A 15,020-nucleotide genomic window follows, 5' to 3' on the forward strand; every position below is an offset into this window, starting at 1 on the left:
ACATGACGACAGAAATGAGCAGAGACAGCAAGGTTCAGATACATGCCCCAGTCAGACATCAGTAGGATACAGAAAATCAGAGCTACAAGTTTGACAGATAATATAGATTAGAAATACACAGGAGTGACTGGCGGAATAGGCCAGGGGAGTTGTTTCAACACACTGGCATGCTGCTCAGAATGATCTTTAAAATCCATTAAGAAGGGAATATACAGTAAGAGTGAAAAGGCAGCAAATGTAAAAGAGTAAAGAAAACAACCTCCTGCCCGGTTAACATTCTGCTGGGCTGTGTCCTGCACCGACACAGCATCAAACTGAAACCAAGGGGGCACCAACACACACAGCAATTTTTCTTCCTGTTTGATTTTTTGTTTTAAATACCAAAACAAGCTTTCTTGTGCTCACAACTTAAATGAATCCATTAACCCTAGGAAGGCAGGGAATTTTTCATGGGAGAAGTTTTATTCATAACTCAGTAATATGGGGATTCTTTCATGTTTCTCAAGAAGCTCTAAAACTAACCAGCCTGACGTTATTTGGATTGATGGCACATCTGGGAGTGGTTTGAAGAAGCTATCTACCGAAAATGTAAGCAAAAGGCTCTTAGGGTAGTTTTTTGATGCTCGAGGAGGAAGTCTCTCATATGGAGAGACCACATGCAGTGATTGTAAGGGCAGAGAGCAAATTCAGCAATCTTAAATGGGGAAGGGAGCTTACCGCCCTCAAACTACAACAGGATCAGTCTTTGGAAGTGTAAGACGTACGGCATTTGGGAAAGAGCACCAGATCAGGCCAAAACATAAAACAAAACATAGATGAGATCACACAGGGGGTTCAGAGATGACTCGAGAAGAACACGTCAAGAGACGGTTTGTGACCTGCTAGATGGGCTTTAAAAAGGCAGAGTTAAGCCTGGGTGAGCAAGCCAAGAATTACCAATGCATGAGAGCTACAAGAGCATTCTTTAAAGAATAAAAATCCTGCTCATTACCACAAATAAACAGAGATCTGCATGTCAAGGAAGGTGTGAATTGAACAGGTCATCTGAGCAGCAGGGCTGCAGTCTGGAGCAGGAGCTAACGGGCTCTCTCCAGGCCATGGTGTCCACATCCCACCCTAACCTTTGCTACTGACCCAGCATCAACAGCTCTTTTTCCACAAACGCTCTTTGCTGTTTTGCCTAAATGCCCAGCTCCTGGCATCATTTTGCCAAACCCGCTGCTCTTGGTTTTTGTGAAGAAAAAACCCCTAAATTCTTCATGACGAAGGGAGGGGGGAAGACTGCAAAATGTTAACCCTCAAGAGTGAGAAATGAAAGCCATGTGTTTCCCCTTTCACCATGCCCGTGGCTGGGCACCCCAGGCAGAGACAAGTGGTCTCATGCATGGGCTCAGGAGACAGCAGATTTCTGGGATCTTGTTTTGGCATCCACACAAAGTTTAGTCATCGTCCAGATCAAGACCAGAGTCCCCTGTTTAAATATTTCTTCTGCAGGCACAACTGTCATGTAAACAATCATCTAAAACCCATTTTCTTTGGTAACATTTTTTAGGAGGAGAACAATAAGATGGCATGTGTGACTGTAGCCCATCTCAGCCACCCATGGGACCAGAGCAGACAGTTACATTAACTTTTTTACATCTTTCTCGCTATTGAGCTAAAAAGGGAAATGCCTTTTCCAAACAATTTTTATGAGTAGTCAGTGTGTCCTGGACAAAGATTAAGACCCACATAGAGTAAATTACAAAATAGTTTGGGAAGTTCAAGTGCCATAAATTAACTCCGATCAGAAATTCTAAAAAAACAGCATAAAGCAGCAATGACGCCTGATGATAGAGCAAACTGAACCCTTTAAAAGAGCAACTATTCCTGAGAAGTCAAGTATGCAGTGCCATTTTTAAAAGTAGTCAAGGCGAGGCAGAACATGACAATTAACACACCAGACGTTACCAGCAGCAAACCTTATCTCAGTTCCAGGGGAGCAGGGCAAGACAAAAACATTAGGTTACACATAATACCAAACAGTCAAATCAAAACAGGTTGAATAAAGGAAAATTGATGTTTCTGCAGCTACTGAAACCATGAGCTCAGTCAAATGACAACATATACTTTAGACCAGTTTCTTCTTCTCTTCCAAATACAATACAAGGTGCTGATCACAATCTGCTGAAACCCTAAAAAAACTGTGCTATAGTTAACAAAGATGTCTCGCATGGTAAGGTATGAATACCTGGCACTTCCAGGGTCTTCACCCTTGGTGTTAAACTCCCCTCCAGCAGTGAGAGGTACCTTGCAAGTTCAAATCTTTGGAAAGTGCATCCTCTGAAACATGGGGCCCCTGGGTCCTGAGGATCTTCAGTATTATACCAGTCAGCTGTATCTTCTTTTATGAGTTCTAAACATTAACTACTGTAAAAGTTTCAGGGCCTAAGAGTAAAGTGCCTACACAAGATCAAGGCTCTCAAGGGTTTTTTTCATTTATTTATGTGCTTCTTAATAAAAAAAGATATCACTGCTAGACTTTAAGAAGCCTAGGAGCTTTGTCCCTCTTAATGAGAGCTCTCTCGCTAGTCCCAGCACCTGGTGGGAATACGAGATGTTTCTACTCTGAGATGTTACCTAACACTAACTCGGTTTGAAGTTCACATTTCCCCTGCATATTCCTTAGGGCAAGTCACAGAGTAGACCTGAAATCTAGCACATTCACCTTGAGATGTATATAATAAAAGTCAGCAGATGATGCAGTGACTTCTGCTCTATAGGCAAGGTTCTTTACAGCAATTTAAATAAATTATTAGCAAATTAAATGATTCTTCATGTCACTGTCTAAAGGTCCTACTACATATTTTCCTTTACAGATTACAATCCAACTGTTCAATCACAGTAAGAACAAAAACCAAAATAACACATCATGGAAAGACAAAGGATTGACAAAAAGACAGCCTTGCCTAGTTCCCAGAGGTTTGTTGGTTTACCAAAAACTTTGATAAAAAAAAATATATTCTACCTGTGGTTCATGTTTCTCATGGTCCACAAGAAAACAAGAACTACTCAGAAACATGATGAGAAAACACAGAACGGACAGGACTTCATACAGCAAGAGCACGTTTTCCTTAATCTTTCCTGATATTAGAAGAGTTTATTTGAGTTCAGAACAAAAATGAAAAAAAAACCCCAAACAAAAACTTGAATCTTCAACTTGTAGCAGAAAGAGTTATGACTGGTTTTATCTCCAAACAAAAATGATCCTTTAAAGTTCCATTTCAAGACTTCGTAATGAAACTAGACCAATTACTAGACTTTGAAGGTTAATTGAAACGCTACAAAACAGCTGTAGACAAAGGGCAAATTTCAGCTTTTCCTCTGGCTTTAGTCACAAAGAAAACTACCCTGAAATTAAGTTCTGATGTATTTTGTATACAATGTATAAATGTAACACATACACTTTCTGTACTGGGGCAAAGCTCCAGCTGCTATGTACTGCTTGTTCAAAGTGCAAGATGCTTTTCTGGGAAGACAGCTCAGCTGGGTGCTGCATAAAGCATAACACACCCAACTTGTACGGAGGGAAGAAAGTGAGTGATATAAAACAATTCTAAAGACAAGCCATTTAGCTTTCTTCTGTACCAAATATAATCTAATCATGCAGATTTCCCTGTGAGAAAACACCAAGAACACCAACAGATTCAGCTATTTTTCCTCCCAAGGCCAAAGGTTCACCAGCCAGCCTGAATACACCACAAGGTAAGAGAATCACTGTCTGCCAGAAGCACCAATTCTTTTGAACAACCTCTTTTCAGCTCCTTAAACACATTCATTTCCCATAGAAATAAACTTCTTAGGTATGTATGTATATTCTGAATTCAGCTACCAAAACAGGGTGACCCACTCAAAGCTGAGAACAGCTCTCAACACTTCCTCATAACCTGTAGGCAAAACCAAGCATAGAATCAGTTGTAGTTCTGTCAAATAGCTACATCCTCTTTGGCATTACTAAAACACCAACCACCTTTGTGTGCAGATGCCAATACTTATTTTATAAACCTGGAATGGTGGGGGAAGATTATCTAATAGTGCATTTCCCGTATCTTGATCCTAAATCATACCTTGTTTTGAGTGATTCCCTTCTGCCTCTATGTCTGAGGTAATTAATTTTGGTGTTCCAGACATGGCATATGCACTTTCTTCAGGTATGTGTTGTATTATCGCTTTGCATGACAAAAATGATGACTGTGGTGTTAAAAGATAGAACTTTGATTAGCTGCCTCCTGTCAAATAAAAAAAAAAAAATCGAACTGAGTACTAAAACCTATGCCTAAAAAGGCAATCACTGGAAACCCTGGGATTAAATGCTCACTCTCAGCTTACCTTTCCTAGACCACTGTCCTGACTGGCTTTCCTACCTGAGACAGGCAGCAGAGGGCTAGAGGTGGGGAAACCAAGAAAATGACTGCATATGACAATCAAGGAAAAAAGAGAGAGGCTTGAGGGTCAAGGGGTTCAAAAAATGTAAGAAAGGGGAGCCTCAAACAAGGCATTCCTGACACCATTTCCCAAAGACACATAAGAAACCAGCAGATGCCACCTGGCACCTCTCTGTCTGGGGGGAGAAGGGACAGCAAAAGGGAGTGGAAAGAGGTCCTACTCCACTGTTGGGATTCTCCCAGTCAAACTTCCTTCTCATGGTGCTGTGGATGTCCAGCTTGACAGAGCCTGGCAAAGGTTAATGGTGAGTTCCTTGACGCAGTGGGTATATTGAGCAAGACAGATCCAGCACGGCAGTCCTTTTATCATCTCGCATCGCAGTGGCTATATTATGGAAATCCTCAGGCACCTCTCCTTTTACAGCTAGAGACTTCATGAGTAAGGAAGTTTTCTGAACAACTGCAAGACTACTATAGGAGAAGGAATATTACTAATAACATAATGGATCCCACCGGTGGGAAAAAAAACCATCAAAGCCTATATGCCCCTACATATAAGGTAGTAAGGCAAAGAACACTGATAAGTTTGTAATGTAAACAATACAATGATAGGATAGGATTATGACTAAGCCTTGAGAAAGCCCCTTTTTCAAAATCAAGGTGAGGAAATCTATAAAACATAGTATGACAAGTAAGCCCATCATCAGCTGTGGTCAGGAATCAGTGGGTGTCTGCTACACAGCTGCAGTGATTTAAGGACAAGGCAGTAATCATAGCTGTACATTAGAATTTATATCAGATATATTACAACCTGCAAAAGATAACAGACCACAATGGCAAGCATGAATGTTACCACTGCAAAAGACAAACAGTTTTGGTAGAAGGAGGATACTTCAGGCTTATTTTGGTGTTGACAATTTTTAACACAAGGAAGACATATCCAAAAACTCAAACGCGATATCTAATTTCAGTGTCATGCAGAAAATAAGCATGTACATAACTCACAGCAGTTCCCTATGGTGAGGCAAAGCAGTCAGTTCTTCATACTTTACATATTCCGTGTGCCAATGACTTTTTTTTTTTAACCTTGTGATACCATTGGACTCAGAAGCTGCTAAGAAAGGACATGAAATAATAACATAACCACTCCAAGCATCCTGACAAAGGCAGAACTTGCAATCCTAGAGAAAGGTCCCAGTAATAACTTTGCTTTTAGATCTTTAAAGAAGATGCAATACAATGATGTTTGCTTTGTTCATAGAAATGCTATTAAACTCTCCTCTGGTATGTATGACCAAGGTGCTCTGTGTCTCAGAGTTAAATCAACTATATGTTATAATGTTAACTGATCTGTGAAAGGGTTATGCATATGGAAATAGGAAACTGGGAAGGAAAAAGCCATCCAGAATGGGGAAAAGGCTCAAAAGTGGTGGCTCAGACATGACTGGAAACAGATAAGGAGAAAGGGAGCCATTTAGAATTAGGTGTGCATGGAAGGGGTATAGGATCACTAGTGGCTTTCCAGGGAATTTTATACCCTGCTCCTGTATTAGCTTACTCAATAAACCAAAGGGCTTAATCTATTCAGAGAGTAATTCTTCATTAATATGACAATATAAATGCTTTTCCTGATGCACAAGATTAAATTAGCAGTCTGAGTAACTAAATGGGGGTAGCTCTATGGGAAGAGAACGGGCTACGGCAACAACTTGTACAGTCAGTAGGAACTGAACAATAAAAAAAGAAAAAAGCCACACCTACAGCACAGAATAGGAGAAAAGGACTTTGTTTATCAGTTCAAACTCTAGAGGTGTACAAATGTTAGCTGGTGACAAATCAGAAGGCTTATTAACACCCGGCAGTACAGAATCTCTTACTACCTCCCCTTCCCCACCAGGAACAGGCATACTTTGGGACTGTGTGCCCGATCTGATGCTCCAGGATTAACAGTTACAGATGTCCAATTCCAGGACTTCTGGTATTCTCCAGCCTCGTGTGGAAAGAGTTCATAATTACCCTGTAGGCAGTAATGCAAGGCAGTGATGAAGTCTGAAGAGCTCCAGACGTGTCTGGGTATGTATATCTCAGACAATGTTGCTGACATGATGACAGTTTCCCAGAATGAACCTACAAGGTAAGGACAGCACATATAAAAAATTGTGTCTGTCTGTACATAAACTGGAGAATCCGCAATTTTAACTGGACAGGATATTATTTAGTACAAGAAGCACTAGTAATGCTGTATTCTGCACAAGTAATTCAAAAACCTTCCTCAATTCACACCAGGAGGAATCAGTTGGCATGAAAGCAGTATCAAGATGTGGACATCCTGTGTATTTCCTTAACTTAGACCTCTGCAGCTTTATGGACAAAAGTTACCCAATATTTGATAGTACTCAACAAAAGAATGCTGAAGTTGAAAAACCAAGCTGAACAAGTGTACAATGGTGAACTTCATCTTGGGGGACACTATCAGGATGGCTAGACACTAACAAGTAGACACAATCTAGTTTAAGAACAACATGAAAGGCTTATGCACAAAAGCAAAAAGCTAGTTCTGCCTTTCCTAATATTTACAGATTATTACAGAAGACTTGCAGAGAATCTCATGGAATTACTGTTGCTATCATTATCAAGATTGATTTTCATTTTAAAAAGTTCCAAAGTGATTTCAGCACTTACCAAAGAGGTTTTGAATGGGAAGAAGTAGCACATTTGTGCAGGCAGAACAAGAGGAGGAAAACCCAGCACACTGCTTTCTTAATCAGGATATAATCCCTGTCAACAAAAATACTCAGTGATACAGGAGGAGTTTTACCAAGTGCATGGGCTACTGAGCAGTGGAAGTGAAAGCTGTTAAATTTACGGCTGGACTCGATGATCTTGAAGGTCTTTTCCAACCTAAATGATTCTATGATTCTAAATCATAAATTCATGGCTGTAAATCACAGTTCCCTTCTTACCTGGCTTCATAAAACAAACGGAAAAACTTCTAAACCAGAGCCTGGTATGTCAAGAATTTTGTCAGAGGGTGCACACAGCAAAGGCAAAATGAAGACTGCAGTGGACATATAATCACACTAGGAATGCCTCTGATCAGCATTAGCCAGGAAAACACCTTGTCATGCAGCAGGCTGGAGCATGAAAATCAAGTGAACAGCAGGGTTTATACTCCAATTCTTCCTGGTATTAGTCTGAACAGAAAGGCACCACACTACTGAGATTCACTTTTTCTCCGAATGACTTGATGTTTATTCTTTACGCTACTGTAGGTGACAAATTGAAAAACAAAAGAAAAATGCTAACAGAACCCAAACAAGACACATAGAACCCTGTAATATCCCCCTGGACTCCCTGTGCATCCTTCAGTGGAAACACAGTTGTTTTCAGTCTTACAGACTGTTTATATATTATGGCCCAATCCTGTGGATAATTAAAGTAAATTTAGATGCAAGTAATCCGACTGAGGCCAACGAGCATGCTAACATGCATACAGTCACACAAACAAATGTTTGCAAGTTGTGTTTGACAATAAAAATATATTAGCTCAGGTCTCTTAACTAGCTATTCCAATTAAAAGCAAACTTAGCAATGCATGTATTTCCACTAATTCAGATATGGATACCATGTAAGATGACCACTACTTTCTGAAGACTGAGGAGATCCTTTCAGATCAATGCAGTGCCATGCTAGCAGCTGGCCAACTTAATCTTACCTAAACAGAAGTATGGTAACAGCCTTCTAATAAAAGGGTACACATTTGGGCTAAGCATGTATTACACATTTCTTTCTTACCTATATTCTACCCACTGATCATACTGGAAGCTGAAAAATCCCTCACACAGGTAACAACTTTAAATAGACAAGTGAAGTGTATGTATCTGTAGTTTGCATAGGAGAAGAAAGATCTTGCACATAGTTTAATAATTTAAGGATACAGTAACATTGCTATGTATGAGAACTAGGATAAATTAAATATATAAACAAATAGTGATAAATGAAAACGAGACTCTCAGTAACAGGGTTAATTCTCCTGGATTCGGATGCAAGGAAGAGACACAGGTTTATCATCAATCCCCTTCCTCCAGAACAGGTCTGAATTATTTCACTAAAATCCATGCACAATTTCTGGGGAAAGTTAGAAGCATAAGAAGGGGATTCACAAAGACCAGTGTGCCAACTGAGAAGCTGCCTCAGTTAGCCCAGATGAAACAAGGAGGAGAGGAACTTAAGCCCTATCTTATGTCTTTCTGGGACATAGATAAGTTTCTTTCAGCTACTGGGAAGGACTTTATTCTAGTCAAAATTCAAGATTTAAGCTCTCTCTTGGAGTAATGCCTTCACCAAAGATTTATAAAACACAGCTGAGGGGACACCACTCATAAACTGTAGATGCGCTTACTTGAGAAGTGTCCAAGGTGTCAAGTCAGAAGGTGGTATCCTACCTGTTACACTGTGGGGTCATATTAATATTAAACTATTCCATGGAAAGAGCTGCACCTCACTGCCAGCAGCCCCACCTGACAGGCGTGTGCTGTGAGTGCCCACAGGATTTGGCTCGCAGGCGAGATCGACGAAGAAATGCCTGGCCACGTGTCCCGACACCAGCCGTGAGCGAGGCACTGCACTGCTGGGCACTGTCGAGGGGCGGGCAGCCTGGGACCTGCCCAGAGCAGGCTTTGAAGTGCCCGAGGAGCTCCGAAGGCAGAAGCTGCAGTGCCTGGGGACCTGGCTGCGGGCACAGCCAGCGGCCCAGTGGGGAAAGATTTAGGGCTTCCCATTTTGGATCCAGGTGCCTGCAGGAGGAATGCCCTAAGAATCCCGAGTTAATTTCTGTTGCAAACAGACAGCTAGCATTTCTAGCTATAACCTGATGTTGCTTTTAACACAAGCATTTTGTAGGTGAGCTTGTCAGATCCACCATGGCACATGAACCAAGGGGATGATGACAGCATTTTGCAACCCTAACTGCAGCAATCGCTGTTCAAGGATATGAACATGAAACTAAACTCCTGTGGGATGTGGCAAAACTGGATCACAGAGAAATACATGACTTCTTAATTAAACAGAAGAGGAGTAAGAATAAAGCACATGTCTTGTTGCTTTGAAAAGTTGAGCAAACACAGCCATCACCTACACTAAATAAAAACATATTTAAAGAAATACTTTCTTCACATAGAAATACTAGAAAGTACTGGTTTTCCTTTCTGTTTCAGCTTTCCTTTCTCAGCAGTTATTTTGCTGAGGATTCATATTCCCCTGCTTAAAGGCAGCACCAGCTGCCTGGGGAGGAAGCCTACCTCCCACCAGAGCCAGCCAGAGACCCCAGGGCTAGCAAGGGCCTTAAAGTCAGCCCTTCACCTGTGTCAAGTCCTTTCACTCAAACATAGCACATGTTTTATTAGAAGGATCCAAACACTGAAGCAGGCCATTTGTTACAGAGCTCAACATATTAACTACAAATGAAAGGTAAGACTTTCAAAAGCATCAGCACAGGACTAAAATTGCCTCCTTTAAAGCCAAGGGGAGCTTACCCTTGACCTTGACGGGAGGAGGGTTGGGTGAGCTTGGGTTAACTGTGAGTGCTTTTCAAAATCCCAGGCAAGGTGATGAAACACTAAGATAAGAAGGCTGCCAGAAGAAGTGGTGCACTAATGGCAATTTATTCCCCCTGACCCAATGCATTAATGCTTATTTCCTGCACACACAACCTGTATAGTATAAATCAAATCAGCTGCTCCTCTAAATGTAGATCGGAAGAAACACTGAAGCTTCACTTCAGTTTGCAGCAGAGGTGTTTGTCAACACACGTGTACAACTCCTTGCCAATACATCAATACATGAAGGCACACATATCTATTCACAAAGCAAGAGCAGCAAGAAAGCTTAAAAAGAAAATCTGACAGTATACTGAACCAATAGTCCAATGGCTAAAAGAAGCAACAAGGCTGGTTTTCTGTTTACACAGACAATTGTCAAATAGATAAAAATTGGCTTTAGAAGTCTTGTATACAAAACCATAAATCTTCTAACAAGATAAACTGCAGCTGCATCACTCTGAGGTAACAACAGAACTTGAATGAGAACTTGGGTGCTCTAGTTCTCAGTCATGTAAACATATATATATGATCATAAACAAATCTGGAAGGAAAGCTTAAATTGCATATGGCAATGCAGGGAGGACTTCAGGATATAATAAGCATGCATAATTAACTGTATCCTAGAGGAACTTCCTGACCTTTGCCATACAAGTGACATTTCCCAGTGAGAAGTAAATCACACCGCTGCTGATATTCTCAGTTGACAGGCAAAAGGAATGCAGAGTCTGAACTAGTAATAGCTTTTCAGCTGCAGAAATAATTTTTCTTTGAAGGTCGAGACATGCTGCCATGTCAGTGTAAAGAAGACAGCAGAGCACCCATTCCTTCACCAGAGAGAACATTTCAGTCATCAGTGCCAAGACCTTTGTCCTGCTCTGCTTAACAGGAGTCTGGCCTCTGACTTCACTGGAGTCAGGCTTTCACTGTGAGACACTGCTTAGTATTTTTACTGACTTTGGATGGCTATGCAGCCTCCACAACACATGTAAGCTAAGGTGGGTCCGTTTGCTGTTTGGTGGGTTGGGTTTTTTTTAAAAACAGCATTCATAGACTTACTTTATGAAAGACAATAGATTTTCCCCATGCAATGGGAATACAGAAATTAAACATTTTCAGATGGATCTCCAAGGCAATTCTGGAGGTGCTAAAAGAAAAGCTGGCCAGCTGTGAAGGAAAATATTAGTGAAGAAAAATTTCATGAAAAGAAGTCTATAAAGTCTTAAGTAGGCAGTTCTCTCAGTTACTCTGCAGCATATATTAATGTACATCTGTGGGCCACAAGGGCCATTAATTAGTATCAATGGAATGCCTACACTGATGACATAATGCAAAAATAACAACTGCATCATGCTTTTTCATGTTTACAAGTGGTTTTATCAAGCTGCAGGATCAGGTTCTTACAAGAAAGTTTCCAGTCTGTTCTAGAAAACAATTATTATTATCTGTACAAATCTTTTTCAATGGTTCCCTTGCCACATCCTGAGACAAGACCAACAGTGGGAAGCTTGCAACAATTAACTAAAGATCTCAAGGATCATAGAGGACTGCAACTATACATGTTTTTGGAAATATAAGACACAGGCATGATTTTATCATACTGTGATGCAAGTTGAAAATAGACAGAGAATTAAGATATTTTTTCCAGAGGAAAACTACAGGTGGTGAACTCTGTGAGCCATTTAGAATGGACATACCCCAAGATGAGAAACAGTACTATAAACTCTGGGAAACAGAGATACTTAAATAATCAAAGAAGAAAAAAAATGTATGCAGCAGTATCCCTGATATGATGCACATCTGCATCTATATGTATGTATGAACACAGAATTTTGGGAAGAAAGGATTCCAAGACTGCAGGTGTTTATGGACAAAACCACCTCATCCACTGGCCAGAAAAGACTATGTCTATATTAGCAAGCAGTACGGAGCAATAGGAGAGGACCTATGGACTGATACAGATCATGCTGAGGACCTGGCATTCAGACTATACACAGCTGGAAGGCTTCACTTCTAACTGGCTGTAGTCTGGTCCTACAGACTCTGTGAACACCTGGAACACATTTTCCTGTTTAGATTCACCTGAAAGAAATCTAATTCAAACACTCCAATACACTTAAAAAGCACATTCCTAATCTGAACTAGAAGTCATGCATACATATCCCAAGTGTCCTATGCCAGCGCCAGTTATATTTGTATTAAAATCACACATATTAAGTGTACAGAGTGTGATGCCAAGCTTACAGAATCACAGAAAAATTTAGGTTGGGAGGGACCTTTGGAGGCTACTTAGTCCAACCTCCTGCTAAAAGCAAGGCCAGCTTCAAAGTCTGATCAGGTTGCTCAGGGTCTTCTACTGTTGAGTGTCGACTGTCTTCAAGGATGGAGATTCCACAGCCTCTTTGGGCAACCCTGCTTGGGCCGCGGCCTCTGGAGGCCAGTGCTTAACCCATCTTGTGAAATTTTTTTCCTTATATCCAGTCAGAATTTCTGTTGCTACAACTTGTGGCTGCCACTTCTTTTCTTTTTGCTGTGCAGCTGTAGGAAGAGTCTGATTCTACCTCTTCTGAGCCTACTTGGCCTTCTCTTCTCTGAGAACAAACTCAGTTGTCTCAACCTTTCCTTGTACATCATGTTAAACTAACCACTTTAGTGGTGCTCCAGAGGACTCTCTAGTTTGTCAATCTCTCTCTTGTATTGGTGGCATAAAACTAGACATGGTATTTTAAATACAAACTCCTAGTACCAAGTACAGGGGAATAATCACTTCCCTCAGCCTGCTGGATTTGCTGTTGCAGACCTGTGTGTGGTTAGTCTTCATCATCATACTTGCTGTCTATCAAGACATCCAGCTTCTTTTCTGCAAAGTTGCAACTGGCCAGCCAGTGCGCATTTTGTGTTATTTTGCGGGAATTTTGTATTCCAGATGCAGGACTTTACACTTACTTCTGCTGAATGTCATGAGGTTCTTGCTGGCCCATTCATCCAGCTTGCTGGGATCCTTCTGAGAGGCAGTCCCACTCTCTTCACAGAATCAACTAGGTTGGAAAGGACCTTGAGATCATCTAGTCCAACCATTAACCTAACACTGACAGTTCCCATCTACACCATATCTCTCAGTGCTATGTCGACCCTACTCTTAAACACCTCCAGGGATGGGGACTCTACCACCTCCCTGGGCAATCCATTCCACTGCCTAATAACCCGTTCTGTAAAGAAATGCTTCCTGACATCTAGTCTAAACCTTCCCTGGCGCAACTTGAGGCCATTCCCTCTTGTCCTATCGCTTGTTACTTGGTTAAAGAGACTCATCCCCAGCTCTCTGCAACCTCCTTTCAGGTAGTTGTAGAGGGCGATGAGGTCTCCCCTCAGCCTCCTCTTCTCCAGACTAAACAACCCCAGTTCCCTCAGCCGCTCCTCGTACGACATGTGCTCCAGACCCTTCACCAGCTTTGTTGCCCTTCTCTGGACACGCTCGAGTAATTCAATGTCCTTTTTGTAGTGAGGGGCCCAAAACTGAACACAGTCATCAAGGTGTGGCCTCACCAGTGCTGAGTACAGGGGTAAGATCACTTCCCTGTCCCTGCTGGCCACACTATTTCTGATACAAGCCAGGATGCCATTGGCCTTCTTGGCCACCTGGGCACACTGCTGGCTCATGTTCAGCCGGCTGTCAGTCAACACCCCCAGGTCCCTCTCTGACTGGCAGCTCTCCAGCCACTCCTCCCCAAGCCTGTAGCGCTGCTGGGGGTTGTTGTGGCCCAAGTGCAGCACCCGCCATTTGGCCTTATTGAACCTCATACAGTTGGCCTGAGCCCATCGCTCCAGCCTGTCCAGGTCTCTCTGCAGAGCCTCCCTACCCTCGAGCAGATCAACACTCCCACCCAACTTGGTGTCGTCTGCAAACTTACTGAGGGTGCACTCGATCCCCTCGTCTAGATCATCAATAAAGATGTTAAACAAGAGTGGCCCCAAAACTGAGCCCTGGGGGACGCCACTTGTGACCGGCCTCCAACTGGATTTAACTCCGTTCACCACAACTCTTTGGGCCCGGCCATCCAGCCAGTTTTTTACCCAGCAAAGCGTGCGATCATTTAAGCCTCGAGCAGCCAGTTTTGCCAGGAGATTGCTGTGGGAAACGGTGTCAAAGGCCTTGCTAAAGTCAAGGTAAACTACATCCACAGCCTCTTGTGACACATCATCCCCAAGGCCCGGAGTCATCCTGCCTTCCTGCTTTAGGCACAGTCCAGAAGATCCCAGAACATAAACTGGCAAGTGTGCAAACAAAGTTAATTCACCTACAAACTTCCTGAAGATACAGTCCCTCTCATCATCCAAGTCACTGACAAAAAGGTTAAACAGAACTCATCTCACTGTCAGCCCTGAGGAAGATGACTTGTAACTAGCCTCCAGTTAGATGGATATTGAACTACTGACCACCACCCTTTCAGCCTGGTGGTCTGGCCTTTTTATTTCACCTAGTGTGCAGTCCACCCTTTCAGTCCATACCTTCCCAGCTAGCCACAAGAATGCTATGAGACTGTGCTGAAAGCCTTGCTGAAGTCAATTAAATTAAACCTCCTGCTGTCATCCACAGAGGCAGTCACTTTATCACAGAAGGCAAGAATCAAGTTGGTCAAGCTTGGTTTACCTGTGGTAAACCCAAGCTGGCTGTTCCCAGTCACTTTATTGCACTTTGTGCATTTGGCTTACCATAGTCTACCAAACATGACAGAAAAGAGCCTCTCAAAGACATAGGCTGGCTCCCTCAGCACTCTCAGACACATCCCATCTAGCTTCGTGGATCTGCGTATGTCCACTCTACTGAGGTAGTTCTAACTCGATTCTCTCCTACTATAAACAGCATCTCCCTCCTCCAAATTCCACTTCTAGGCACACAGACCAGGGCCGACTGACAGCAGACTTCGCATATGAAGACCCAGCCTTTTCCATGCCCTTCTTCAGTGGTTGCCTTAGTCTTCCTTCCACTGCCAATGTA

The 15,020-nt window shown here is 42.2% G+C and overlaps 1 protein-coding gene across 2 annotated transcripts in view; it reads right to left on the minus strand.

The window, feature by feature from the left end:
- Positions 1 to 15,020, minus strand: part of CRADD (CARD and death domain containing adaptor protein) — an 82,081-nt gene that overhangs the window by 55,939 nt on the left and 11,122 nt on the right. The window contains exon 3 of one of the 2 annotated variants that reach the window (XM_074827064.1): positions 6,195 to 6,551. The exons of the other annotated variant lie outside the window; for it this stretch is intronic. Coding sequence (XP_074683165.1) covers positions 6,301 to 6,551 — 251 coding nt within the window. The 3' untranslated portion in view covers positions 6,195 to 6,300. Of the gene's footprint in view, positions 1 to 6,194; positions 6,552 to 15,020 lie in introns of those variants that run through there. 2 annotated transcript variants of the gene reach the window in all.

The sequence above is a fragment of the Strix aluco genome, chromosome 5, assembly GCF_031877795.1.
Source record: "Strix aluco isolate bStrAlu1 chromosome 5, bStrAlu1.hap1, whole genome shotgun sequence".
NCBI lineage: Eukaryota > Metazoa > Chordata > Aves > Strigiformes > Strigidae > Strix > Strix aluco.